Raw genomic sequence first — 26,383 nt, 5'->3', positions numbered from 1 at the left:
GAGAGGGCGGCCGGAAATCCGCCACAAAGCATACCTCCTTCGGCCACCACCCCCGGAATCCAAAAGGTGGCTTCCAGAGATACACCCGTCGCCAGAGAGACACCCAAAGCCACCCTCCGGGATACCGGAGAGGGATCAGGGCATCCCCAGGCAATCCAGATTCCACGGCAAACTACGCCACCACCAAGAACCTCAACGGAATGGGATGGACCCCGGTATCCTTTCCCCTACCTAGGAACTAGCGTACCTGTGGAAAAAAAAAAAAAAAAACCAAAGGCCAAAAAGGAAGGGCAAAAGGGAGGGGTGGGGAGGAGGAGGAGGAAAGGAAAAAGGGGAGGATGAGGAGGATGGGATAGGGAATGGGGGATTGGGGGGTAATTAGGTTCGGTCTGAGGAAGTAGACCGACAGGTCTAATTCCTCAGACCAAGAGCCTCTTCACCTCTCCAAGGAGCCCCCCATGAAGAGGCTTTACACTACAGTTTTTAAACTGCAACATTAACACCCCTCCTTCAGAGTGCAGGCACTGTACTTCCCATCTCCAGGACTCAAGTCCGGCCTGCCAGTTTCCCTGAACCCCTTCATAAATGTTACTTTGCTCACACTCCAACAGCACGTCAAGTATTAAAAACCATTTGTCTCCATTCACTCCTATCAAACACGCTCACGCATGCCTGCTGGAAGTCCAAGCCCCTCGCACACAAAACCTCCTTTACCCCCTCCCTCCAACCTTTCCTAGGCCAACCCCTACCCCGCCTTCCTTCCACTACAGACTGATACACTCTTGAAGTCATTCTGTTTCACTCCATTTTCTCTACATGTCTGAACCACCTCAACAACCCTTCCTCAGCCCTCTGGACGACAGTTTTGGTAATCCCACACCTCCTCCTAACTTCCAAACTACGAATTCTCTGCATTATATTCGCACCACACATTGCCCTCAGACATGACGTCTCCACTGCCTCCAGCCTTCTCCTCGCTGCAACATTCATCACCCATGCTTCACACCCATATAAGAGTGTTGGTAAAACTATACTCTCATACATTCCCCTCTTTGCCTCCAAGGACAAAGTTCTTTGTCTCCACAGACTCCTAAGTGCACCACTCACCCTTTTCCCCTCATCAATTCTATGATTCACCTCATCCTTCATAGACCCATCCGCTGACACGTCCACTCCCAAATATCTGAATACATTCACCTCCTCCATACTCTCTCCCTCCAATCTGATATCCAATCTTTCATCACCTAATCTTTTTGTTATCCTCATAACCTTACTCTTTCCTGTATTCACTTTTAATTTTCTTCTTTTGCACACCCTACCAAAATCATCCACCAATCTCTGCAACTTCTCTTCAGAATCTCCCAAGAGCACAGTGTCATCAGCAAAGAGGAACTGTGACAACTCCCACTTTATGTGTGATTCTTTATCTTTTAACTCCACGCCTCTTGCCAAGACCCTCGCATTTACTTCTCTTACAACCCCATCTATAAATATATTAAACAACCACGGTGACATCACACATCCTTGTCTAAGGCCTACTTTTACTGGGAAATAATTTCCCTCTTTCCTACATACTCTAACTTGAGCCTCACTATCCTCGTAAAAACTCTTCACTGCTTTCAGTAACCTACACCATACACCTGCAACATCTGCCACATTGCCCCCCTATCCACCCTGTCATATGCCTTTTCCAAATCCATAAATGCCACAAAGACCTCTTTAGCCTTATCTAAATACTGTTCACTTATATGTTTCACTGTAAACACCTGGTCCACACACCCCCTACCTTTCCTAAAGCCTCCTTGTTCATCTGCTATCCTATTCTTCGTCTTACTCTTAATTCTTTCAATAATAACTCTACCATACACTTTACTAGGTATACTCAACAGACTTATCCCCCTATAATTGTTGCACTCTCTTTTGTCCCCTTTGCCTTTATACAAAGGAACTATGCATGCTCTCTGCCAATCCCTAGGTACCTTACCCTCTTCCATACATTTATTAAATAATTGCACCAACCACTCCAAAGCTATATCCTCACCTGCTTTTAACATTTTTTAGTGATTGTACCTGCAAAATACTGTTGTGAACCACTTTAGGAAAGTCATAAAGGAACGGGAGGTACAGGCCTCTATGGACAGATATGTTGTGCGACAGAGGTCCAGTGACTCTCAAACTGGTCCTAGTGGCATTAAAAGAAGGGGGGAAGTAACCCCGGAAAAGGACTTGATACCTCAAGTCCTAATGGAATGGGATTCCCCTTCTAAACATTAACAACTTCCACACTCTCCCCTCCTCCCATCCCATCAATCATCACCAGACCTTCAATAAAGGTAAGTGTCAGTTTGTGTGCATTAAAATTAATATTTCATGTGGTAAAAATTTTTTTTTTTTTTCATACTTTGGGGTTTCTTGCACGAATTAAATTGATTTCCATTATTACTTATGGGGAAAATTAATTCAGCTAACAATGAGCTTTCAGGAATGGATTAATATCGTTAACTGAGGGTCCACTGTACAATTTAAATAGTATCCAGTATTACTTTTTTCAAAATTCTGTTTCCTGTTTTTTCTGCCTTTCTTTTTTTCATACTTAAGGTTCCACTTAATGAAAGTTGCAGTAATTTTTTTTTCTTCGAGTTGGTTTTGTAGCTCGATTCATTTCAGGGTCTGTTCCTAACTTTAGCTTATTACAGTAGAGAGTTAATGTATGTATGTATGTATTGGTATTAAAGAACATACAGGGCAGTGATGGAGCCATCTGCAAGTCAGAGATTTCAGTGTATGGTAGTAGTTTGTGATTCCTTGAATGTGCATTTCCTGTGAGAGTATGTTACAAGAGTGAGTAACAGCAAGGTTTATAAATACTGATAGTGATGTTTTTGAGGTAAAATAGCAGCTTTCTTGCTGACCACATACTACTAACATTAAAGCTGATTGAGAACCTCGAGTAAACTGGCTGTACGTATACATAAATGTAAGGCCACAGATATTTTGCGTATGTTGAAACATCTGCTGAAATGACAGGTAATCACAGAGTTGAAACTTAAGATGAATGAATTTGTGTGGGCTTCTACTTTATACAAAAATTGAATACACAAATAATCCACATATAGGAGAAGGAAACCTACAATAATGACATTTTGGTTCGATTTGGACCATTAACCCTTTGAGGGTTTTCGTCGTACTAGTACGTCTTACGCGTAGGGGTTTTTGACGTACTAGTACTCATAAATTCTAGCGGCCTCAAATCTAGTGGGAGAAAGCTGGTAGGCCTTCATATGAAAGAATGGGTCTGTGGTCAGTGTGCACAGTCTAAAAAAAATCCTGCAGCACACAGTGCAAAATGAGAAAAAAAAAACTTTGACCATTTTTTTTTAATAAATCAGCGACTTTGCAGTGTATTTTCGTATGGTATTTATTGTTGTATTCTAGTTTTCTTGGTCTCATTTTATAGAATGGAAGACATATTACTGAAATTGAGATGATTTTGACTGGTTTTACAATGAAAGGTGCCTTGAAATTGAGCTCAAAGTAGCAGAAATGTTCGATTTTTACCAAACTTCAAAAGTAAACAAATCGTGCCAAGTGTGCAATACACGTCAACTGGTGAGTCTAATATTCTTTCACAAGTGCACCAATAATATTTGTACCATTTTTTACACTAATGCAATAGTCTGCATAACAGTAAATCTTATATTTTTTGTGAGAATAAAAATTCAAAGTGGAAAGCAAAAGAATATATGAGGGGCCTTGAGACGTGACTAATCACTAGAGGAAATGTCATTTTAGTGCCAGGAATGTCTTTCTTGTTTATTCTGGACCCTATTCGGAAATTGGCATCTTTTGAAATTTGTGTGAAATTGGCAAAATTGCTAATTTCTGACCACTGTACTGGATAGTTGAATTTATAAATGGGTGGTTTCTTGCACCCATTCGATAGAAAAAATGGAGTTCTAGCGAAATATTCATATTTTTTGTCGACTAGTACAGTGAAATTGGCCGAAAATGGGGCTCAAAGTGGGCAAAATCGCCGATGCGTAAAGATCGCCGAGACCGCTAACTTTGCGACAGCATAATTCCGTAAGTTTTCTATCAAATTTCAAACTTTTGGTGTCGTTATGATCGGGAAAAGATTCTCTATCTTTTCATAAGAGAAAATAATTTTTTTTTTTTTTTAAATTTGGCCGACCCTGAGAACGAGTTTCGGAGAGGGCCTGTCGACCCTCAAAGGGTTAACTAGTATTGCAAATCAAAATTGTAATTACACGTTGTAACCTTAACAAAGAAATAAACATTATTATTATTATTGCAGGAGTCAATAATGTCTCTAGGAAATTTCAAAGTACGAAATTTGATGGAAAAACTTAAAGAATTACGCAAGCAAAAGGTTAGCGGTGTGGGTGCAATTTACTTATTGTTAATTTCTCTCATTTAAGCCTTTGCGGGTCCAAGCCGTAGTTCTATGCGTTGTCCCCAGGGTCCTAGAATTTAAAAAAAAAAAAATTATTTTTTTCTTATGAAATGGTAGAGAATCTTTTTCTGAAGGTAATAAAACAAAAAGTACAAAATTTGATGGAAAATTGACGAAATTATACTATCGCTAATTTTACTGCTGCAGTGATATTTACCCATCAGCGATTTTGCCCACTTTCACTCCTCATTTAAGCCAATTACATTATTCTAGTCGACCAAAATCTTATCTATTTTGCTTATATTACTTCTATTTTATCGACTGAGCACAAGAAACTGCCCAGTCAACTACACCTACCATCCGACTTACGACCTGCTCGACATACGACGACTCGACTTACGACCGTGTTTTTTATGCCAAATTTCTGGGAAATAAACAAGTGTTTGTGTTGTACACAGTGTTTATTCTAAACCTTACAGTATAAAATGCAGTACTAACAGCATAAAAAGTAAAGTAAAACATGAAATACCAAAATAAAACAATAAAATAAAGTCATTACAAAAATATTATGTTGATATTCAGCAGTAAAGTTCGACTTACATCCATTTTGACTTACGACCGGTTTCTCGGAACCGAACTCAGTCGTAAGTCGGATGGTAGGTGTATTTCAACTTCCTAGTAAAGTGATCAGAAATTGATAATTTGGCCAATTTTACAAAAAAATTTATAATCCAGTTTCAAAATAGGGCCCAGAATAAACAATGCAGACATTCCTGGCACTCGTATCCTTTGTTTATATGTTACGTTTCCAGACTTTACAAATGAATTCCACTTTGATTTTTTATTCACATAAAGAATTTTTATTCACATGAAAAAATGCAAGATATACTGTTATGCAGTATCATAATAATTCTATAAATATCATTGAATTTGTGAACGTATAATAGACCCACCAGTTGACATGTATTGGACGCATGACGTCATTTGTTAACTCTTGAACATAGCAAAAATATAGCATTTCTGCTACTTTGAGCTCAATTTCAAGCTATTTTCAGTATTAAAACTAATCAGAATCATCTCTATTTCTGTAATATATCTTCCCTTCTATCAAATGAGACCAAGAAACAGTGAATACAATCGTAAAAATCATACAAAAATACACCACAAAGTCGCTGTTTTAATCCAAAAATGTGTTTTTTTTTTTTCTCTATGCACTGCTTGCTGCAGAATTTGTTTTATATGGTGCACACTTACCACATAGATCCATTCTCTCATATCTAGGCCTAAATTTACCACTCACAGCTTATCTGATTGAGCTGAGCTCATGCTGTAGAACTACGGCTTGGACCCTGTGGACAGGGTGTAGAACTGTGGCCTGGACCCCTCGAAGGGTTAAGTTGCTTAATATGACAAAATCCTCACTTATTTTAGTAGTATGCCTTCTGTTCTATCGCTTGAGCACAAGTAATTACCCGTTCAACCTATAAAATGCACAGAAATTGGTAATTTGACCAGTTTTACATCAAATTAAAAAAATCCGTTTTAAAAATAGTCCAGAATAAACACTGTAGACTAATTATTGTTAATTAAAATAATAAATTTGATATTATTACTTCATATTATTAAAAATATGTTCCTAGAACTTTGGAAATAATCTGCAGAGGCCTTGCATGCACCATTGTGTGGGTATGTACACTTTCCTCTGCTCTTATACATGTGTACCTTCCTGTGATGTGTATTTGGGCACCTTTATGTATGTGCACACTTGTTCTCGTGTTCTTTTGTTTTTGTGTTTATTAGAATGCATGATTTGTTGTAGGGACATCTGAACTGTCATATCTGCAAGTGTCTGGAAAGACAGTGATAGTGTGACTGATGGTGAAAGTGTGTATTTTTCAGTTCACCCTGCCTCAGTGGGAGAGGGTCAGTGTTTAAAAAAAAAAAAATTATTCATTACCCTTTATTGCAGGTACACTCAGGAAGCCTTCTACAACAGTCGACCCTACTACACTCCAGAACCACAGCGTAGAATACTCCCCCGCCTGGGCAACCCCTGACCCCTAAGAACATGCTCCAAAGAGGCATATAAAGCCTGCGAGCCTCACCTTCTCAGCAGCCACAAGCGCACAGGATAGGAGGAGCCTCTGGACCAGGCTCTGTCTACTTTGGAAGAGTGACCACCATCAGCTAGTCATAGCATGGATCAACACCTTCCTCATCTCGTGTCTCCTACACCTTACCAATGCCATCAACTAAATAACATTTGCACATGTCCTTGACTTGGTCCTGACTAACCAGCAATAATATTTTGAGTTGTCATAAAATTTAAAGGATTTTTGTGTTCTCAGGAGTGGCACTTCTATTTTTCATTCGCTTTTTTTTAACATTATGTGCCATTGTTGATGAAATTCATTACTCTACTGAAATTTTAGATACATATTGAAATGTATTTTGAATAAAGTCTCAGTTTTGTAATATATTTTAAAGTTACAGTTTGTCATAGTTGTTGACTATGAATTAATGATAAGTTTGCTGGGTGGTCATTAGGTCCTCTTCTGTTACTACAAGACTGCAACAATAATCATGTTTATATGAATCAAACAAGTTTTTGACCTCAGGGGAAATCATCGGATATATTAATACTGTTGTTTGTATTATTGTCTGGTGTGATTAATGCCTGAAGCAGAACATTTATATGTTGAGAAGCCCTCAGTCAAAGAAAAACCAACTGGGTGATTGCTACAGGTATGTCTGTCTGCAACTTCATCATAGGCAATTGTGTTGCCAAGTGTACTGAAGGAAGTGTAGCATGACTCAGAAGTGCAATGCTTTATTCATTTTGGCATTGAAGGAGATGCAGAAAGTTTACAAAAATAGGTTGTCATGAAATGCAGTCTTTTTTTTTTTTTTTTCCATAGAAATTAAAGTAAAAATTATTGTAAAAGATTGTGCTGTAAGAATGGAGCCAGAAGGTCACTCAAGCTATCAGTCATAGTAATGTAAAGGTGAAATATTAAGTAGGAGTCAGGTGGTGCTTTATGGAGTCCCACTTAATAAGTTATACTACAAGCAGATATCAACAATTTTAACTTGGATTGAAACAGGCAGCCAAATGATGAATTAACATCTTAGGTGCAAGTTAATTCAGTGAAGATTTAAATATTTTACATTTATTTCTACATGCTCTTGGAAGTCTAACCCCCTCCCCCCCACACACATGTGCATTCTCACTCTTGCTCTCTCCCTCCACTCTATGGCCCTCCTTTCTTCCTCTTCCTCCCACTTCTTTCTTCCCCCTTTCTTTTTCCATTCCTCCTTTTCCCTCTCTCTCACACTTCCTCCCTTTCTTCCTTCATCTCTTTATCTCTTTCACCATCTACTCCACTCATACCCACCTACCCACTCAGGCACATGCAAACACAAAAGTTCACATATATACACATGCATATGCACAGAGCATTTACAGGCACACACATGAGCACATGCATGCATGTATGCATGGATGGCTATCAGCTCTTAACACATTCGGTGCGAGTCTCTTCCATTTCACCCTAATCAGTCTTATTTTCATTGGCAAAAATTGTAGCCCACAGATGTGCCTTTGGTGAAGAATGTCCTCAAGTTGGAACTTTGGCCAAATGTAACGATAGTTTTGGTCGGCTACTCTCACTCCCATTACGTATTATAATCTCGTGTAATTTGCCATGCCAGTCTCCTTCATGGTCATTCTCAAAAGCTGGCAGGCCTTCAGAAAAATATGCTTACATACTCGAATACAAGTGTGTGTAATTACCTGTTTGTAACTGAAGAAGTAGAGCTATGCTTCTGATATTTGTGTGTATGCGTGTGTGTACCTAGTTGAGTTCGTGGGTGTTGAGCTCAAGCTCTTGGACCCACCTTTAACTTTTGGTCAGCTTCAGTGATTAAGCTCTGTGGTGTTTCACGAAACTGTATAGACTCAGCTTGCACCTGGTGTGTGTGTTTCAGCAGTGGTTGAGCCTTGATAAGAAGTGTCAAGTAAGATAACCTACACCTTTGTAAGGAAATTAGGTATTGAAAATTTCTTGGGATAGGGAAGTCTATTTCACCAAGCACATAAATGGAAAATATCAGTTACAGCAAAAACAGTATAAGAAATTACATAAATTTAATTTAGTTAGATTTGCTAAATAGCTGAAACAAGAAAATTACATTTTTAAGACTCGGATTGCCATGAGTGATGCCTAGTTGCTGAATTTGACTTCACTATAACTAGTCTGTAAACTATCAGAAGATTTGTAAGAAAGTAGCTCCAATGAGTGCCAGATAATTTGGAGGACAAGTATCACACAGTTCATTTGAATCTCTGATATTTAACAGAAACTATGGAAGCTGATTATATTTTTGAAATGACTTTCTCAAATGATAAATGTGTGAAGGAACCTCAGTACCCCTTCTGGAGAGAACACAACCCTCCCTCACTCTGCATGCAAGCCATCTACACTACCACAGTGTCATTTTCACATGCTCTTGCTCTCTCTTCATGCTCTCTCCCTCTTGCTTACTTGTGCACCTTGCTCTTTTTATTGCTCTCTTGCATGCAGATTGAACCTGAGTATTATATTACTAGCATGATCCATACTGACAGATGTATACAAGTCCACTGAACATACTGTATATTTTTCATGAATCAAAATCACTTAGGAAGAGCTTCAACCTATGGCTCTATTTCCTTAAGAGTTTGTGTTTAACATAATTTTTCCTAGCTCCTTTTTGTACAAAAAATCTTTTATACATATTATGTTCATATGAAGATAACTTTTAATTATGAAGTATTTATGTGAAAATTTTGTGGATTACATATTTATTTTTTAATTGTAGTATGATATACATTCCAACATTTCCAAGTGCACTTTTCTGAGGGATGGAGTATAAGCATCCTCAGTATGTAGGCTCAAGCGCAGCTCGCACAAAGCCGGGCAAGTGTAATGAAATTATGATAATCATTACACAGTAGTCATAACTGTATACTACAGCCAATAGAGGAGGTCGAAGTTTTAACTGCTTAGCGTATTCATGTCATGTGGGGATGCAGCAGCACTCCTGACCACCAGCACAGTGATGCAAGTCATCACTGCCACCACTTCCCAACACCAGGTAGGACTACTTCTATATGTTGAGATAATATTCTTAATTCCACATATTGAGTCATTTATGCTGGTTTTATATATATATATATTTTTTTTTTTTCAACAAACCAGCCGTATCCCACCGAGGCAGGGTGGCCCAAAAAGAAAAACGAAAGTTTCTCTTTTTAAATTTAGTAATTTATACAGGAGAAGGGGTTACTAGCCCCTTGCTCCCGGCATTTTAGTCGCCTCTTACAACACACATGGCTTACAGAGGAAGAATTCTCTTCCACTTTCCCATGGAGATAGCAGGAAATAAACAAGAACTAGTAAGAAAATAGAAGAAAACCCAGAGGGGTGTGTGTGTGTGTGTATATATATATATATATATATATATATATATATATATATATATATATATATATATATATATATATATATATATATATGCGCTTGTACATGTATGTGTAGTGTGACCTAAGTGTAAGAAGAAGTAGCAAGATGTACCTGAAATCTTGCATGTTATGAGACAGAAAAATGGACACCGGCAATCCTACCATCATGTAAAACAATTACAGGCTTTCATTTTACACTCACTTGGCAGGACAGTAGTACTTGCCTGGACAGTTGCATATACAGTGGAACCTCAAAAATCGAACTTAATCCGTTCCAGGAGCTAGTTCAAAATTCAAAAAGTCTGAAATTCGAAGCAGTATTTCCCATAAGAAATAATGGAAATACAATTAATCCGTTCCAGAAACCCAAAAATATTCACACAAAAAATACGTTTTATAGAGATTAATTACAGTTTTACATACAACAAATACTATAGTTTTTAATTATGTATAGTAATACATATAAAATAACATTTTTTATTTACCTTTATTGAAGATTGGTGATGGCATCTGGAAGACAGGGAGGAGGAGAGAGGAAGTTGGGGTTAGTGTTTGGAAGGAGAATCCCCCTCCATGAGGACTTCAGGTAAAGCTCTCTCTGGGGTTACTTCTCTGTCTTTTAATGCTACTAGGACCAGCTTGAGAGTTACTGGACCCCTGTCTGACAAAATAACTGTCCACAGTCCTCTGTTTCTGGTGCCTCTTTAACATTTCCCTAAAATGGGACATGGTTCTTTCACTGAACTTGTTGCAAATATGGCTTGTTTTACTTGTTCAGGTTTGAATTCTTCACTGTCTATGTACCCCTTAAACTCCTGTACAAACTTATCAGCCGCCCGTTTGTCTGAACTGGCTGCCTCACCATGTCTTACAACATTGTGTATGCCACTACGCTTCTTAAATCTGTCAAACCAGCCTCTGCTGGCCTTAAATTCACTATCAGCACTGGTTCCAGGAGTTTTCTGTACCAGATCGGCATGCAACTTCCTTGCCTGGTGGCCTGGTGGCTAAAGCTCCCGCTTCACACACGGAGGGCCCGGGTTCGATTCCCGGCGGGTGGAAACATTTCGACACGTTTCCTTACACCTGTTGTCCTGTTCACCTAGCAGCAAATAGGTACCTGGGTGTTAGTCGACTGGTGTGGGCCGCATCCTGGGGGACAAGATTAAGGACCCCAATGGAAATAAGTTAGACAGTCCTCGATGACGCACTGACTTTCTTGGGTTATCCTGGGTGGCTAACCCTCCGGGGTTAAAAATCCGAACGAAATCTTATCTTATCTCTTATCACCTGCAATCTCTCTATCCTTGATCCACACCAGCAACAACTTCTCAACCTCTTCAGCTATTTGTGGTCTTTTTTTGGTTAGCATATTAACACCTTTCGCAACATCAGCTTCCTTGATTTGTTCTTTCTTTGACAGGATAGAACCGATGGTTGACTTGTTTTTCCCATACATCCTGGCAAGCTCAACAAGTCTCAAACCACTCTCATACTTCTGTATTATTTCCTTCTTCACATCTATGGTGTTTCTCACTTTCTTTACCACAGGGGTACCACTAGCAAGTTTCTTTGGGCCCATGGCAGCTTATTTCAACAGTCCCACAAGCACTAAACACAACGAAATAATCGTAAAATGTGTGAATGAGAGCGCAGGTCAGTGTTCACTCAAGCATAAACAAAGCTAGACTGCTCATGGCGCCTGCATGGGGACGCGGACAGAGCGGGCCCGCAGACATGTCCTGTACCCGGCGGTCCGAAAATAGGGGCGCGTTCGATAATAGGGACACAGTTTGTCCGAAAAAATGGTCCTATTTTCGAAACGTTCGATTTGTGATATGTTCGATTTTTGAGGTTCCACTGTATAATATATATACCTTTCTTTCTTTTAACACACCGGCCGTATCCCACTGAGGCGGGGTGGCCCAAAAGGAAAAACAAAAGCTTCTCCTTTTACATTTAGTAATATATACAGGAGAAGGGGTTACTAGACTCTTGCTCCTGGCATTTTAGTCACCTCTTACAACACGCATGGCTTACGGAGGAAGAACTCTGTTCCACTTCCCCATGGAGGTAAGAGGAAATAAACAAGAACAAGAATTAGAAAGAAAATAGAAGAAAACAAAGAGGGGTGTGTATATATATGCTTGTACACGTATGTGTAGTGCGACCTAAGTGTAAGTAGAAGTAGCAAGATGTACCTGAAACCTTGCATGTTTATGAGACGGAAAAATGGACACCAGCAATCCTACCGTCATGTAAAACAGTTACAGGCTTTCGTTTTACACTCACTTGGCAGGACGGTAGTACCTCCCTGGGTGGTTGCTGTCTACCAGCCTACTACCTAGAAAATATATACAGTGGACCCCCGCTTAACGATCACCTCCCAATGCAACCAATTATGTAAGTGTATTTATGTAAGTGCATTTGTACGTGTATGTTTGGGGGTCTGAAATGGACTAATCTACTTCACAATATTCCTTATGGGAACAAATTCGGTCAGTACTGGCACCTGAACATACTTCTGGAATGAAAAAATATCGTTAACCGGGGGTCCACTGTGTGTGTGTGTGTGTGTGTGTGTGTGTACTCACCTATTTGTACTCACCTATTTGTGGTTGCAGGGGTCGAGTCCTAGCTCCTGGCCCCGCCTCTTCACCGGTTGCTACTAGGCCCTCTCTCTCCCCGCTCCATGAGCTTTATCAAACCTCGTCTTAAAACTGTGTATGGTTCCTGCCTCCACTACGTCATTTTCTAGGCTATTCCACTGCCTTACAACTCTATGACTGAAGAAATACTTCCTACTATCTCTCTGACTCATTTGTGTCTTCAACTTCCAATTGTGGCCTCTTGTTTCTGTGTCCCCTCCTTGGAACATCCTGTCCTTGTCCACCTTGTCTATTCCACGCAGTATTTTATATGTCGTTATCATGTCTCCCCTGACCCTCCTGTCCTCCAGTGTCGTCAGGCCGATTTCCCTTAATCTTTCTTCATAGGACATTCCCCTTAGCTCTGGAACTAACCTTGTTGCAAACCTTTGTACTTTCTCTAGTTTCTTGACGTGCTTTATCAAGTGCGGGTTCCAAACAGGTGCTGCATACTCCAGTATGGGCCTGACATACACGGTGTACAGTGTCTTGAATGATTCCTTACTAAGGTATCGGAATGCTGTTCTCAGGTTTGCCAGGCGCCCATATGCTGCAGCAGTTATCTGATTGATGTGTGCTTCCGGAGACATGCTCGGTGTTATACTCACCCCAAGATCTTTCTCCTTGAGTGAGGTTTGCAGTCTTTGGCCACCTAGCCTATACTCTGTCTGTGGTCTTCTGTGCCCTTCCCCTATCTTCATGACTTTGCATTTGGCAGGATTAAATTCGAGAAGCCATTTGCTGGACCAGGTGTCCAGTCTGTCCAGGTCTCTTTGAAGTCCTGCCTGGTCCTCATCAGATTTAATTCTCCTCATTAACTTCACATCATCTGCAAACAGGGACACTTCTCAGTCTAACCCTTCCGTCATGTCATTCACATATACCAAAAATAGCACTGGTCCTAGGACCGACCCCTGTGTGTGTGTGTGTGTGTGTGTGTGTGTGTGTGTGTGTGTGTGTGTGTGTGTGTGTGTGTGTGTGTGTGTGTGTGTGTGTGTGTGTGTGTGTGTATATATATATATATATATATATATATATATATATATATGCAAAGCAACCACTCTGAAAGAATAGAGAAATTCCAAGCGCTTTCGTGACTACTCACATCATCAAGGAACTATGAAAGTAAAGCATCCAAGGAAGCTATATAAGGGGTCTGGCCAGCACCTCACTATCAGATCCCACAACGGTTAAACACCTGACACGCGCCGACCCAACTTGGATAGGTCCTTTGCACAACTCACCCCACAAACTATTCTACCCAAGAAAATTTAAAAATTATTTGTCCAGTGTATTATTAAATTCTTCCCAAATTCTATTAATTATAAATTGATCTAATTTATATAAACCAAAGGAAATATTCATATTATTGTCAAAACTGCTTTTTATGAAACAAGATTCAATTATATTCCTGTCGACCATGGACTTGCTTGATACTACTTTCTCAACTTTTTGAAAATCAATTGGATGATTAAAATCTCTTACATGAATAAATAGAGCATTGGAATCTTGTCCAGTTCTAATGCTATATTTATGTTGTTTTAATCTTAGTTCGAGATTTTTACCAGTTTGACCGTAATGAACTTTATCGCAAATTTTACAAGGAATCTTATAGACACATCCATCAGCATTTTGGGGGGAATTCTTTATCAAAAGTTTTTTTACTGTATCAAGATTTTTGAATACAACTTTAATATTAAAAGTCTTAAGAAGAGAAAGCATATCAACCAAGTTTTCATGGTAAGGAAGAACCAACATATTTTTAGTTGAATAAGGCTGGTTGTCCCTTTTTGGATTGTAAAAAGTATTTCTAGCAACTTTAAAAGATTTATCAATTACATTTCTTGGGTATTTTAAATCATTACCTATTTCATAAATTTTGGATATTTCCTCATATATGAACTCAGGACTACAAATTCGTAAAGCTCTCAGAAACATTGATGAGAAAACAGACAGTTTGACTCTATCTTGATGCGAGGAATAATAGTGGACATAGGAACAGTTATTTGTAGGTTTTCTGTAAATTTTAAATTTGAATTCATTATTACCCTTAATAATTAAAACATCTAGAAAAGGCAATGAGTTATTTTCTTCAAACTCAACAGTAAAGTTTATAGAATGGGCTAAGCTATTTAATTTTCCTAGGAAATGGTGTATATCTACATTTTTGGGCATAAGACACAAAATATCATCAACATATCTGAACCATTTAGCTCTATTAGGGAGGATTGTGTTAAGTAACCTTGTTTCAAAAAATTCCATGTATAGGTTACTAAGAACAGGTGAAAGAGGGTTTCCCATTGCCATACCAAACTTTTGAGTGTAAAACTTATCATTAAATACAAATTTTGCATCAACAATGCAAAGTTTAATAAGTTTAATGATAGTAGGAACTGGCAATGGTAAATCATAGTTAACGAGTTCTTCAGATAAGAAACTTAATAAATCATCAACAGGAACTTTTGTAAACAAGGAAGTAACATCAAAACTAACCATGTTAAAATCATTTAAGTCAGTCAAGGAGCTTAATTTATCAACCAAGTCTATGTTGTTTTTAACATTAAAGTTAGAAATTTTGCCAACAATAGGGCTCAAAATATCAACAAGCCATTTGGATAATTTATATGAAACTGACCCTATGGAGCTAATAATTGGTCTGACTGGATTCCCTGGTTTGTGTGTTTTTATTAGTCCATACATGTAAGGCAAAGATGGATTAGTGTAAAATTTGCGATAAAGTTTATTACGGTCAAACTGGTAAAAATCTCGAACTAAGATTAAAACAACATAAATATAGCATTAGAACTGGACAAGATTCCAATGCTCTATTTATTCATGTAAGAGATTTTAATCATCCAATTGATTTTCAAAAAGTTGAGAAAGTAGTATCAAGCAAGTCCATGGTCGACAGGAATATAATTGAATCTTGTTTCATAAAAAGCAGTTTTGACAATAATATGAATATTTCCTTTGGTTTATATAAATTAGATCCATTTATAATTAATAGAATTTGGGAAGAATTTAATAATACACAGGACAAATAATTTTTAAATTTTCTTGGGTAGAATAGTTTGTGGGGTGAGTTGTGCAAAGGACCTATCCAAGTTGGGTCGGCGTGTGTCAGGTGTTTAACCGTTGTGGGATCTGATAGTGAGGTGCTGGCCAGACCCCTTATATAGCTTCCTTGGATGCTTTACTTTCATAGTTCCTTGATAATGTGAGTAGTCACGAAAGCGCTTGGAATTTCTCTATTCTTTCAGAGTGGTTGTTTTGCATATTCTGAAATCACCTGTTTACTGTGATCTTATTGCATATATATATATGTATATATATATATATATATATATATATATATATATATATATTCTTTCTTTCCTCTTTCAACACACCGGCCGTATCCCACCGAGGCGGGGTGGTGGTTGCTGTCTACCAACCTACTACCTATATATATATATATATATATATATATATATATATATATATATATATATATATATATATATATATATAATTTGTCTCCATTCACTCCTATCAAACACGCTCACGCAGCAGGCATGCGTGAGCGTGTTTGATGGGAGTGAATGGAGACAAATGGTTTTTTAATACTTGATGTGCTGTTGGAGTGTGAGCAAAGTAACATTTATGAAGGGGTTCAGGAAAACCGGCAGGCCGGACTTGAGTCCTGGAGATGGGAAGTACAGTGCCTGCACTCTGAAGGAGGGGTGTTAATGTTGCAGTTTAAAAACTGTAGTGTAAAGCACCCCTCTGGCAAGACAGTGATGGAGTGAATGATGGTGAAAGTTTTTCTTTTTCGGGCCACCCTGCCTTGGTGGGAATCGGCCAGTGTGATAGTAAATATCTATATATATAATATATATATATAATATATATATATAATATATATATATAATATATATATAATATATATATATATATATATATATATATATATATATATATATATATATATATATATATTATATATATATATATATATATATATATATATATATATATATATATATATATATATGTAATATAAATATACATGTATATATGTCGTGCCGAATATGTAAAACTGGTCAATTAGCAAGAACTCATTTAAAATTAAGTCCGTTCTGAAATTTTCTTTTATATGTTTAAAGATATATTTTTTTCATTAATGTTAATGTAAAAATTTTTAATTTTGTACCAAAAGAATCTTAGAAAACTTACCTAACCTTATTATAACAAGAGCAATTTATTTTAGCCTAACCCAACTAAATATATTTTAGGTTTGTTTACAGTAATTTAATACTAAACAAACACAGTGAAATATATTTTTTTCATTAGGTTCAGAATGATTTTCGCGAAATTATTGCATACACAAATTTTCACTTGTCCTATATGGCAAGATGAACATTGCTATTTAAGCCAAGATCGCAAGTTCTGCCTATTCGGCACGACATATATATATATATATATATTATATATATATACATATATATATAAACACACACACACACACACACATATACAGTGGACCCCTGCATAACGATCACCTCCGAATGCGACCAATTATGTAAGTGTATTTATGTAAGTGCATTTGTACGTGTATGTTTGGGGGTCTGAAATGGACTAATCTACTTCACAATATTCCTTATGGGAACAAATTCGGTCAGTACTGGCACCTGAACATACTTCTGGAGTGAAAAAATATCATTAACTGGGGGTCCACTGTATATATGTATATATATAGATATATATACATGTATATATATATATATATATATATATATATATGTTTTCTAGGTAGTAGGTTGGTAGACAGCAACCACCCAGGGAGGTACTACCGTCCTGCCAAGTGAGTGTAAAACGAAAGCTTGTAATTGTTTTACATGATGGTAGGATTGCTGGTGTCCTTTTTTCTGTCTCATAAACATGCAAGATTTCAGGTACGTCTTGCTACTTCTACTTACACTTAGGTCACACTACACATACATGTACAAGCATATATATATATACACATCCCTCTGGGTTTCTTCTATTTTCTTTCTAGTTTTTGTTCTTGTTTATTTCCTCTTATCTCCATGGGGAAGTGGAACAGAATTCTTCCTCCGTAAGCCATGTGTGTTGTAAGAGGCGACTAAAATGCCAGGAGCAAGGGGCTAGTACCCCCTTCTCCCATATAAATTACTAAATTTAAAAAGAGAAACTTTTGTTTTTCTTTTTGGGCCACCCAGCCTTGGTGGGATACGGCCGGTTTGTTGAAAAAAACAAAAATATATATGTATATAAAATGTTTAGGTGTATAATTACCTAATTGCACCTACAGGAATGGAGCTGTGCTTGGGGATGAAAATATAATTATTCATGACTAGAGAAGTAAAGCTATGCTTAAGAAAGAGGGTGGTGGGGAAGGGTTCTCTCCCTGCTGTCTCATCCTACACCTGTACAGTGACATAGTAGGGTGCTCCCTGCTGTCTCATCCTACACCTGTACAGTGACATAGTAGGGTGCTCCCTGCTGTCTCATCCTACACCTGTACAGTGACATAGTAGGGTGCTCCCTGCTGTCTCATTCCTCATTTGTGTGTTGACATAGTAGGGTGCTCCCTGCTGTCTCATCCCACACCTGTGCAGTGGCAATAGGGTCACAGTTGATGCCACTGATGCAACCATGTTACAGAAGTGCTGACTCTAAAATCATATTGTAAACTCTGTGTCTGTGTGATTATAACATTGGGTCTGCTATATGCATGGACCACAGTTCGAATCCTAGTTCATTCTTCTGTTTATTCATTGATGACTTTATTTGAGGGTAGAGTACACTATATTCTCTTAATAAACCTAACGTCATTCATCCTCAAGAATTATGTTCATGTCTAAGTGCTTTTTGACATTTCTCAGTCAAGAGCCTGTCTACAGACTCTAATATACCTTCTTTGCAGGACTGATGTAATGCCATTGCCTTTATTATTTTGTTCACCTCTGTGACCTTCACGATCCTTTTATGTACAGAATACTCACACTTCAGTGAGATTAATTCTTTTAGTCATCAACCTCATATATTGGGGCCCTTCCATTTCCACATTCAATCTCGTGTCATCTCTTAATTTACTGACTCTCCTCCCCCCCTTCCATTTTATTTCCATCCAATATACTCCCCTCTCCATACTCTTCTTGAGAAATTCCAATGATTCTTGTACTTGAATTCACTCTCTTTCTTACATGAACACTTGAAATCGCACACTTACACTTCTGCAATGTACACCAACACTTGCAACTTCCCAGATGGATGTAGCTAAGCTGATGTTTTACTAGATAATGTAATTCAATTATGTTTTTACTACAAGTGGCCAGCAATGCAATATTTGCCACTATCATATTCGGTAGACCACCACATTTCGATCTGTTCATATTTCACTTCTTGTATTTACTTCCATCTTTCATCCTGATGGCTGCCACCTTTCATGGCATCTAAGTCTCTCCTACATGTAGTTTGTTGCATCCCCACGTAGGAGGGTATAGATGCCAGAGCTAGTTTATGTAAGAATGGAGGAACGTTGCAGCAGGCCTACTGGACCATACTAGGCACGTCCTTCTCAAACCAACCATTTCAGAAGATTTTTTTTTTTTTTATTTAAGCGGACACTGAGAGCAATGTTAATTTTGCAGGTCTGGACAGTAAAATGGCTAAGAGAAACTAACCTATTGCACCAACTTAGATACTAATCTTGAACCTGCACTAACTCCCTACTCCATTAACCCCCTACCCTTGCACTTCATACCACAACGCTGTATGACCCATGTGGGTTTAGCGTTTTTTTTTTTTTTTTTTTTTTTTAATAATAATAATAGTGTGAGAAAGTATTGGTATCAGTAATTTTTTGATGCTATTGATATTGGCAAAAAATTCATATTAATAAATAATAATAATTTCTTTAACTACAAATAAAGGAGTGGAATGTGTTTCTTGCAGAAGACCGAGTGTGATAATACAGTGCTTTAGCAGGAGAGTAAGTGCAATAATTATTGCAAAGATCATACATAATAATGATAGAGAGGTCAGGTTAGCTAGATTGCAGCTCTGTTCCTGGAAACGCGAATAGGTAATTACACGGATGCACATGCGTGTATACACTTAAAAGACTGGTAAAAAGTGGAATAATCTGAGTAATGTGACAGTGAAAGTAGACCACATACATGAATTAAAAAACAGATGTTCTTGGGTAATTTTGTTAGTCAAATGTTAAGAGGCATGGTCAAGAACTGGAGCTTAACCCCTGAAAACTCAAATAGGTAATTACATACAATACATATATTAGACCCAGAGTATGCAGCAGTTGCATGGTGCCCACGTGTATAGAAGCTAAACAAATTAAAGAACGTGCAGGATATTCACCATAATGACTTGTTAGGGAGATGAATTGTAAACATTAAAATGTTTGCCGTCAGTGGAATGAAGAAGAGAAGACATGGTAACCACTTATGAATTCACAAATGTCTATGAGAAAGCAGACTGAGCAAGAATTTTGACTTAACAGCAGGAAAGACAAGATATAAATAAACTGTTGGAGAGGGTAATAAGAAGTTTAATTTATTTTTACTTCAGTTAGAGTTGAGGATAGTAATTAATGATTGAAATATGATGGAGGAAGAGGCTGTATGCAGCAACTATTGCAAGATTAATAAGTGTAAGCAAGGTAGGACACTATACATGGTAATTAAGCATACACACACACACATTATATATAAAATCACACACACACACACACACACACACACACACACACACACACACGTACGTATATACTGTATGTATAGCAATGATTAATTGGTATTTTGCTTGTCTTCCAGAGTGCCACATTATCTCATGATCATTGATGAAAGATATTTAGTGCACATGTCAATATTTCTTAACTTAAGAAATGTTTATTGTAGCTCAGTTTTGGGCAGCATTTTTTACTTTTTCATTACAGTCTTCATGAACTGGTAATGAATTTGGGTCTAGTCATTTTAGTACTACAGTACCCTCTTAATGTGCACAGTCTGCCTTCATGGGTGTTAAGAGGTTTTATCATTAATAAATTAAATACTAAAAGAACATGTTATCTTCATGAATCACACATGTTCAGTGAGTGAAAACAGCTTGTAACTCTCCTAATCTACATTGTCTTACCCACGGTCAGTACAGTAACATTATTGTCAGTGGGGGTGCCTCTCTCCTGCCACTGTTAGTAACATAATTACTAGGGTTGTTCTCTGTCTTCTATCATGATCTGTAATATAATTTTCAAAAGCATTACCTGTTTAGGCATAACGCTTATTAGAAAAGTCGGATCATCTCAAGATTCGACCTCACGGAAAACACTTATGTTATGCAAAATTTTGAAATGGCACTTTTTTTATTTAGTGCCAAAATTAACTGAGCAACTTAACCAAACCCTGCTAAAATTTATGTATGTAATATAAAAATAGTATAATTTGCCTAACCTATCTTGAGAAGTTGCATCTAGTTAGTTAATGTTTTCCAGGGAGGGGGGAGGGAAAGTGAATCATCATGTGACCTGTAAGACTTTTTTTTTCTCTCTCTCTCTCTTACAACACTGTACAGTAAAACCTAGAAAATTTGAATGTGGAAGAAAAGGGAAATGGAAAGTATAGTAAAAAAATGAATATGAAGTTGATGAGATTGTGGGACGATTCTGGCATCAATGTGATGTTGTAGACATTGTGCTAATAGAACACTCTGCCTTTACTCTGTGCTTTATAACCTTTTGCTCTGGCTAATATATATATGCTGTACTTGACTAAAATGGTTTGCATTGGCTACATTATTTTGCATGTACTGTAATTGTTTATCCAGAAAAAATTATTGGAAGTGCCATTAGGAATGTGGTTCGTTATTTTTGTTATTTCCTCAAGAAATAATCTCGTATTTTGTCGTAAATAATTTTATACACAGTAACTGGTATTTCCTTAAGTAATGATTTACAGTATTACAGGTGAGTGTAAAAGTACAGGTTAATACATTGTGTGACCAGTCATCGGACTGAAACCATAGGTCTTGGAGACCTGGAGAGTATTTGTCATCAGTCAATCTCTGGAGTTCATAGCATAGCTAACTCAAATGAATAAGTATTACGTTTGTACTTTTTATTTATATAATTACTAAAGGTTTTATATCTAATGATTTAATTCAAAAGTAGCTAGTGGTTTAAGTTCTTGAAGCAAGATTTGTCACTAGTGGGGGTTCTCTGTACAGTGCATAGTTTAAATTGGCTTGGTTTTACTGTACTGTATTACTATGTGATCAAAAATAGTTGATGATCACTTGGTACTTGTCAATGACAAACTAGTTGATAAATAGCCAAGATAGACAAATACAATATCTATTTGGTTAATGGGTTTTTGTGTCATTTATGATATATAGTGAACGTCTGATGGGTATATTTGCTCATTAATGTTTGGATAAACTGTGAACATAACAAGGGTTTACTGAGTATTGAACATTGCATATGCTCACCTTGGATATTTACAACAGACACAGTATAACACATTTTCACATTATTTTCTTATATGAATATTGCTATAGAGTTAGCTGTGCTGTAAGAAATGAAATTTTAATTTCATAAAGCTTTTGTTTACAATAGAAATCTTCAACTGTGATGATTCAACTGAAGTGAATCTTGATGCAGTTCCTTGATGAAGCTGTTATACCCCAACCAAAAGTTCAAAGCACAAGGTTATTAGTTAGCTGTAGGGTATGGGTGGGCCTCACACTGTTTGGTGTGCACACCTCTCATATTTCAATATACTGTATGAACACTGCTATCTCAAGCAGAGAATCAACGGTCACATTTTTTAAACTGAATACAGTACTTGTTTCCTTAACCCTACTTAGGGTGGCTATAAAATCTGAAAGAGGATCAAACCATATTCAGGTTGACATTGAGCATCATTGAGTGTGAACAAAATATAATGATGAAAACACTGTCATTATGGCCACCCTACATAACTACCACAAACATTATTGGTAACTACAGCACTGCTGGTTTTGTGCCTCAGTTAAAAGCAAGACATATGTTGAACACTTTGGGTCAAGTGGTGTAGAGCAACTTCTGTTGATATTTCCATTACCAGTAATTCTCTTCTCCCTCACACTAGTACATTCATGTCTAACCACTTCCCTTGGTACAAGATTCCTGCTGCCAGTGATGCTGCCACTCATTTAGCATGATATGTAGTGTTGGTTTTGAGCACTCCAGGTATTTTGGTGACTGCCACATACATTACAGCAACTTTTACCAATAATGTTTTTTGGTAATTAGAATAAACTGGAATGATAAAGGATTATTTTTTTCTTTGTTGCTTAGTATTTCATTCACCACCAAGAGTGTGAGGAAAGCCCCAGTAATTCTTACTTTCTTATCTCTAATTCTTTCCTTTTAATTTAGACTTTTGCGTTTTTTTAATGCTACCGAGTCTTAAGTTGGTTGTCTCGCTAATCCCGGCATTTTAGGATTAGGTCTGAATATGTGATATTGTCATTAGTTTTAAGCCAGTCTTTGTTTATCATGGCAGATTGGATTTGATTGCATTCACATTTTAGGGAAAAATATGACATTTGTTGATAATCTGTAAAAATCTTATAACCTGTATTGATTTTTCCTTAATTTATCTGATCACTAACTGTGCACAGAACAGTTAAGTTTCCGAAATGTAATCACAGGCATCTACTGTATAGTACTTGTAAATCTTGAAAGAGTATTTTGATCCATTTTAATTACTCAAATAGTTCTTTGGTTTTAGTGTATTGCAAATTTTCTTTCTCATAGAACTAGTTTGGGGTATTAGATAGGTTTTATGAATTTTGTTATATTTTTATACAAGTCTATATTGAATGTGACCTCAGCCCGAGTAGCTGTTTAATATGCGTATGTGTATAAGTGTGCAGCAGATCAGACAAATCTTAGTAATAATTGGTTTATTTCATTACTGTTTTTTCTTTATTTGCCTGTGGTGAGTGATGTGCCCATACCTGCCCAACCTTCCTCAAGCAGTCTCTTGCTTTACTTTTCAGAGTGCGGTCTTGAGCACCACTTGTGCTTTACTTTAATGATTACCCGAGTGCTGTCTTAAGGAACACTCCTGAGTATCCTTAGCTTATCACTTTGTATTAATGTGAAATCTTTCCAGTGTAACCAGATATTCTATGCTTTATGGAATTTTGTTTTCAAAATTGAAATTTATAAAGTATAATACAGTATTGAAATTTTTTTAAGCAATCTATATACGGTACAGTAGAGTTTGTATGATGAATATTTTTATTTTATTTTTATAGAAAAATAATGCTCAAGTGTATTAAAGAGTTTTTTGTGGTAATGAATGTTGTCTAGTTTCTGTGAAAGCCACTTAACACTTAAGCTTTAGAGATTGTTGAGAACTTTAGCAATAAGCTAAATATCGCTAGACTTCTTGAACATTTACCTGCCTTTTTAAATATCAGTCATATTGAGAGAAATTATATTAAGGTTTCTCCAGACTACAAATGAGTGCATTAAATTTTTTAAAGATATAAAATGGTAGACTCTGTATTAGTCAGTGTATAAAGAAATGTTGCAAGCATTATTGTGCATGTATCTCTAAAACCCATCATCTGACCTCTCTCATATTATCTATACTTACATTTTATACAGTATACATGTACAGCAGGAGCAGGGGTCATCCCAGGAACAGTTTAAGGGAGGGTGTGAAAGAGGCTTTGAGTTGTAGAGACTTGAGCATCTAACAGTCTTCCCAGCACCTCCATTTATGTTTTGCCTTTGCAAGTCTGTTGCAGATTTTAAGATTTGTTAGATGGGATTTCCTGTTTCAAAATCTGTGTTGGTCTTCTCTAGTAAATGGTCCACTACTTCTCAAATATGGAGACATAAGCTTTTTTCATCTTAGTTAACAGGACCAAATTAAGATAGGTGGGGTCTTGGATGATATATGGAGATCTTAATTTGTATATCTTTCTAAATACAGAAAGAGCAGATGGCAGACTAGATATTCTATCTTTATATATCCATGATCCCATAATGACTTGAGAGGTGGCTAAATATAGAATATTTTCAGAACATATGAGCCATTGACAGTTTACAAATTAAGATGAATGTGCTAAATTCTTAATTTTTTGAGTTTATAAAGTGAAACTGCTGCTTACCCACAGTAAGAAAAATATGACAACAATTGAAGGTTGTCTCAGCATATATGAGAGAATAAATATGAAGTTGCAGCCATAAAAAATATGCAATGAAATCAGCATTAAGAAAATGAAAATTAATTTAATTGTTGCATATGAGCAGTTGACCACACTGAAATTTACTCGGTTGAAAGAACCCTAAAGTAAGAAAGCATACTTTAACGCTCTTTTAACTGTTCATCCAAAGGCAGCCCCCTATGTCACTTTTGGGTTTAGTGCTTTCCATGACTATAACCTATATTTAACCATGACAAATAATTCTATGGTCTAGGCTCTGGCAAGAGTATAATTTAAATGGCTTACAGAAGATAAATGCATTTGAAAGTTCTCGAAGATAGAGGTCTACAGTCTCCACATAAGTCTCTACTCCAGTTTGTTACTACTAGGCCATACCAAGTACAGTATTGTCTATTTTTGATGTTCCCATGCCGTATGAGGAAAAACAAACCAAGGCACAAATATGATAAAATACACTTAGTTGTTTATTTACTTTCCCAGTCTCTTGCATTGGGGGGAGAGAAGAGTATATAATTTGAGAATAGAATAGAACTTCTGCTTCTCTTATTTTTATCAAATTTCCCATGCAGTTACACATGTAGATTATAAGTACACCAAAGAATTGTGACTAGCATTAGGGAGTAATGTTAAAGTAGCTCTTTCCTGGCTAAAGTGGTTTCCTTTTACACTGCAGTATTTTTGAAGGGAAACAATGTCAGTATGAAAAGTTTTAATGGTCATCTTGAGTGCTTTACCTAGATAGCGATGTCTTAATTTTTTCTTGCATTAATGGAAGTTGTTTTTTATCCACTACTGTATGCAGTATACAGGTATTACTTTGTGGCTTGATAAATACATGAAAGCTGACATTTCTCCATTGATAATGGATAATAAAGGAAATTGTGTTAAAACTGTACATTAATCAGAGTCTTTAGTGTAATTGGCTTTTGCAGAATCTATGTCAATGTGATCACCACAAACTTTTGCCAAACCTGTGGGTTTTCCAACCATTATTATAGATTTTCATAGTGTTTTCTTATCTCCATTCATTTTTTGTGTGTGTGACCGTTAAACTATCATTGTCTATTAAACAAAATTTTAAATAATTAAAATGACCTTGTATCTCTAAAATACCGTAGTCCATGTTACCTATTTTTCTTTCACTTCATGCATATTTTCTATATAAAATAAGACTGCAAGGGGTAAATAATTTTTGTGAATATGTTGAGGCTGCTCGGCCGTGACTTGGTGGTAAATGCCATGGTACAAAGTGCACTTGCTGTGTCTTACGCTACCTAGAATTGTATGCAGCATTCTCTCGGGGAGGGTATGGGAGTCTATATTGTATTTTGTCCTTTCCTAGTCGGTGATGCATTTGTGGGCATCCTTTACAGGTTAAGAATGCCTGTATCAAAGGGTTTGAGTCAGCCAAGTGCACATGAACACAATACTCTTTGTGACCAGATCACCAAATCTCAGCTTTAAAAAAAGTAGATATTTTTATTACTTTGTTTGAAAAAAAAAGTCCTGAAACTTGGTGTTGGTCACATTTGTGTTGATCAATGGTATGTGGTGGACAGTTCACTCATCATG

The 26,383-nt window shown here is 37.0% G+C and overlaps 1 protein-coding gene across 5 annotated transcripts in view; it reads left to right on the top strand.

Moving 5' to 3' along the window:
* Nucleotides 1-9,268, top strand: part of hep (hemipterous) — a 73,096-nt gene extending 63,828 nt beyond the window's left edge. For all 5 annotated transcript variants that reach the window (XM_053789857.2, XM_053789856.2, XM_053789858.2 and 2 more), the window contains one exon: nucleotides 6,384-9,268. In XM_053789857.2, coding sequence (XP_053645832.2) covers nucleotides 6,384-6,471 — 88 coding nt within the window. In that variant the 3' untranslated portion in view covers nucleotides 6,472-9,268. The remainder of the gene's footprint in view (nucleotides 1-6,383) is intronic.
* The last annotated feature ends 17,115 nt before the right edge of the window (nucleotides 9,269-26,383 follow it).

This window comes from Cherax quadricarinatus, chromosome 68, assembly GCF_038502225.1.
Source record: "Cherax quadricarinatus isolate ZL_2023a chromosome 68, ASM3850222v1, whole genome shotgun sequence".
Classification (NCBI taxonomy): domain Eukaryota; kingdom Metazoa; phylum Arthropoda; class Malacostraca; order Decapoda; family Parastacidae; genus Cherax; species Cherax quadricarinatus.
The sequence above is the reverse complement of the archived record's forward strand: the minus strand, read 5'-3'. Positions and strand labels throughout refer to the sequence as shown.